General features: G+C 40.0%; 1 protein-coding gene across 1 annotated transcript; it reads right to left on the reverse strand.

Moving 5' to 3' along the window:
• Nucleotides 1–406: 406 nt before the first annotated feature.
• LOC103212447 (putative olfactory receptor 52P1) lies at nt 407–1,359 on the reverse strand. The gene is given in 2 exon segments (XM_007958422.1): nt 407–534; nt 537–1,359. Coding segments are annotated over 2 exon segments (951 nt in total).
• Nucleotides 1,360–1,916: the final 557 nt, after the last annotated feature.

The raw sequence follows: 1,916 nt of genomic DNA on the forward strand, positions 1-1,916 counted from the left end.
GGACAGTCTTGCAGATTAACCCTCTTGTGATCTGTGGGATATATATTGCCAACCAACATTTTCAGTCTCTCAGGTTTTGTGGGAAGTGGCCATCACAGTGGTGGTATGTGCTGCTGCCTGACAGGAATCTATATAATTTCATGAATCAGAGAAAATAGACTTCATGAATGAAGATGATTGTTCATATTCATTAAAAGATTATTTTATTTCTAAGGGAAAGAACCTGGAAACATGAAAAAAGGAAAAGAGATGAAGGAAAGAGTAAATACACAACACCATATGTCCCTGCTATAAGGCATAGCTTAATCATGAAATAAAAGGTTAAGGACAGGGTTACAACTACTAATCACTATATCATGACTACATGACCCAAATTCTACCAACATAGACTAGTAAGTAAGTTTTTTCAGTTTTTGGAATTTTTTCTGTTGAATAAGAAGAGACCCACTACTCGGTCAAGAATCTGCTTAGTCTTGACACCATAGACTAGCGGGTTGACTGTGGGGGGCACTAGAAGGTACACACTTGAAAAATTATGTGGACACTTGGAGGTACCTTCTTGCCAATGCGGTGAGTTAGGAAGCTGAACAGTGCAGGGGTGTAGGAAACGAGTATGGTGCAGACATGGGCAGCACAGGTGCCCAGTGCTTTAGAGCGGGCATTATGGGAAGAGAGACGGAAGACTGCCTGGAGGATTTTGATATAGGATGTGGCTATAAGACCTAGGTCCAATATCATCACTGAAAGGGCCACAGAGATACCATATACTCTGTTAACATGGGTATTGGCATTAGCCAACTTCACCACAGCCATGTGCTCACAATATGCATGATTGATGACATATTTAGTATAACAGGGAAGTCTCTTAATGAGAAAAGGACCGGGAAATACCAAAATGACTGCTGGAGTCATACCAACTAACCCCATCTTGATTACCATGGGTGTAGTTAAGATAGTTGTATAACGCAGAGGGATGCAAATAGCTACATAGCGGTCAAAGGCCATGGCAACTAGGAGGGCTGACTCAACTATGCAAAATGTGTGGATGAAGTACATTTGTGCTAGGCAGAGATTAAAGTCAAGCCAGTGGGCATCCAACCAGAAGATGCCAAGCATCTTGGGAGCTGTGGACGACACAAGAGCCATGTCATTCATTGCCAGCATGCAAAGGAAGACATACATAGGCTGGTGGAGACTTGGCTCTAGCTTGATGGTAACAACGATGACACTGTTCCCCAGCAGAGTGAGGGCAAACAAGAGGCAGACAGGAAGGCCAATCCAGCAGTGAAAATCTTGCAAACCAGGAATACCAATGAGGAAGAAAGATGAGATGTAGTGGCGTGTAGCATTGTCTGCCATGTTAAAAGTGGTGAGTTTGTATGCTGGGATACAAAGTAGCCAGGCAAATCCGCTCTGGGAAGAAAGCAGAATGACAGAGTGACTCTTCTATGGTCCTGTATGAAGGAATTCCAGATACACTCTGTGATTGCCTATTGAAAACGTTTCTTCTCCTTAGCCTTCTTAAGTACTTGAATAATAAACTTCACTATTAGTAGTCCCAAGATCTGCATCTGCATGTAAGAAGATTGAGTTCTTTTATTTATTTATATTCTTATTTCTGAAATTGTATTAAATTCTTCTCTCTCAGTTTTAATTTCTGTTGAAGGAGCAGTTAGAAACAAAATGACTCCATATTTGTACCTAAAACATTGTTGCATATTGGATATAAAAGTTCTTTAAAAAAGGCCATGGGCTCCATTTTTAAGGAAATTGAAATCACATGTGGAGACACAAGCATAAAAACACACATACATAAATGCACACAATAATTAACAGACAAGTCAAAATGTAATATAATTAGTATTTTGTTAATACTCTGATACACAGGTTGTATGACTAAATAGATAGGAATTTAG

Source organism: Orycteropus afer, unplaced genomic scaffold (genome assembly GCF_000298275.1).
Source record: "Orycteropus afer afer isolate SDZICR_OR568_19922 unplaced genomic scaffold, OryAfe1.0 scaffold00964, whole genome shotgun sequence".
NCBI lineage: Eukaryota > Metazoa > Chordata > Mammalia > Tubulidentata > Orycteropodidae > Orycteropus > Orycteropus afer.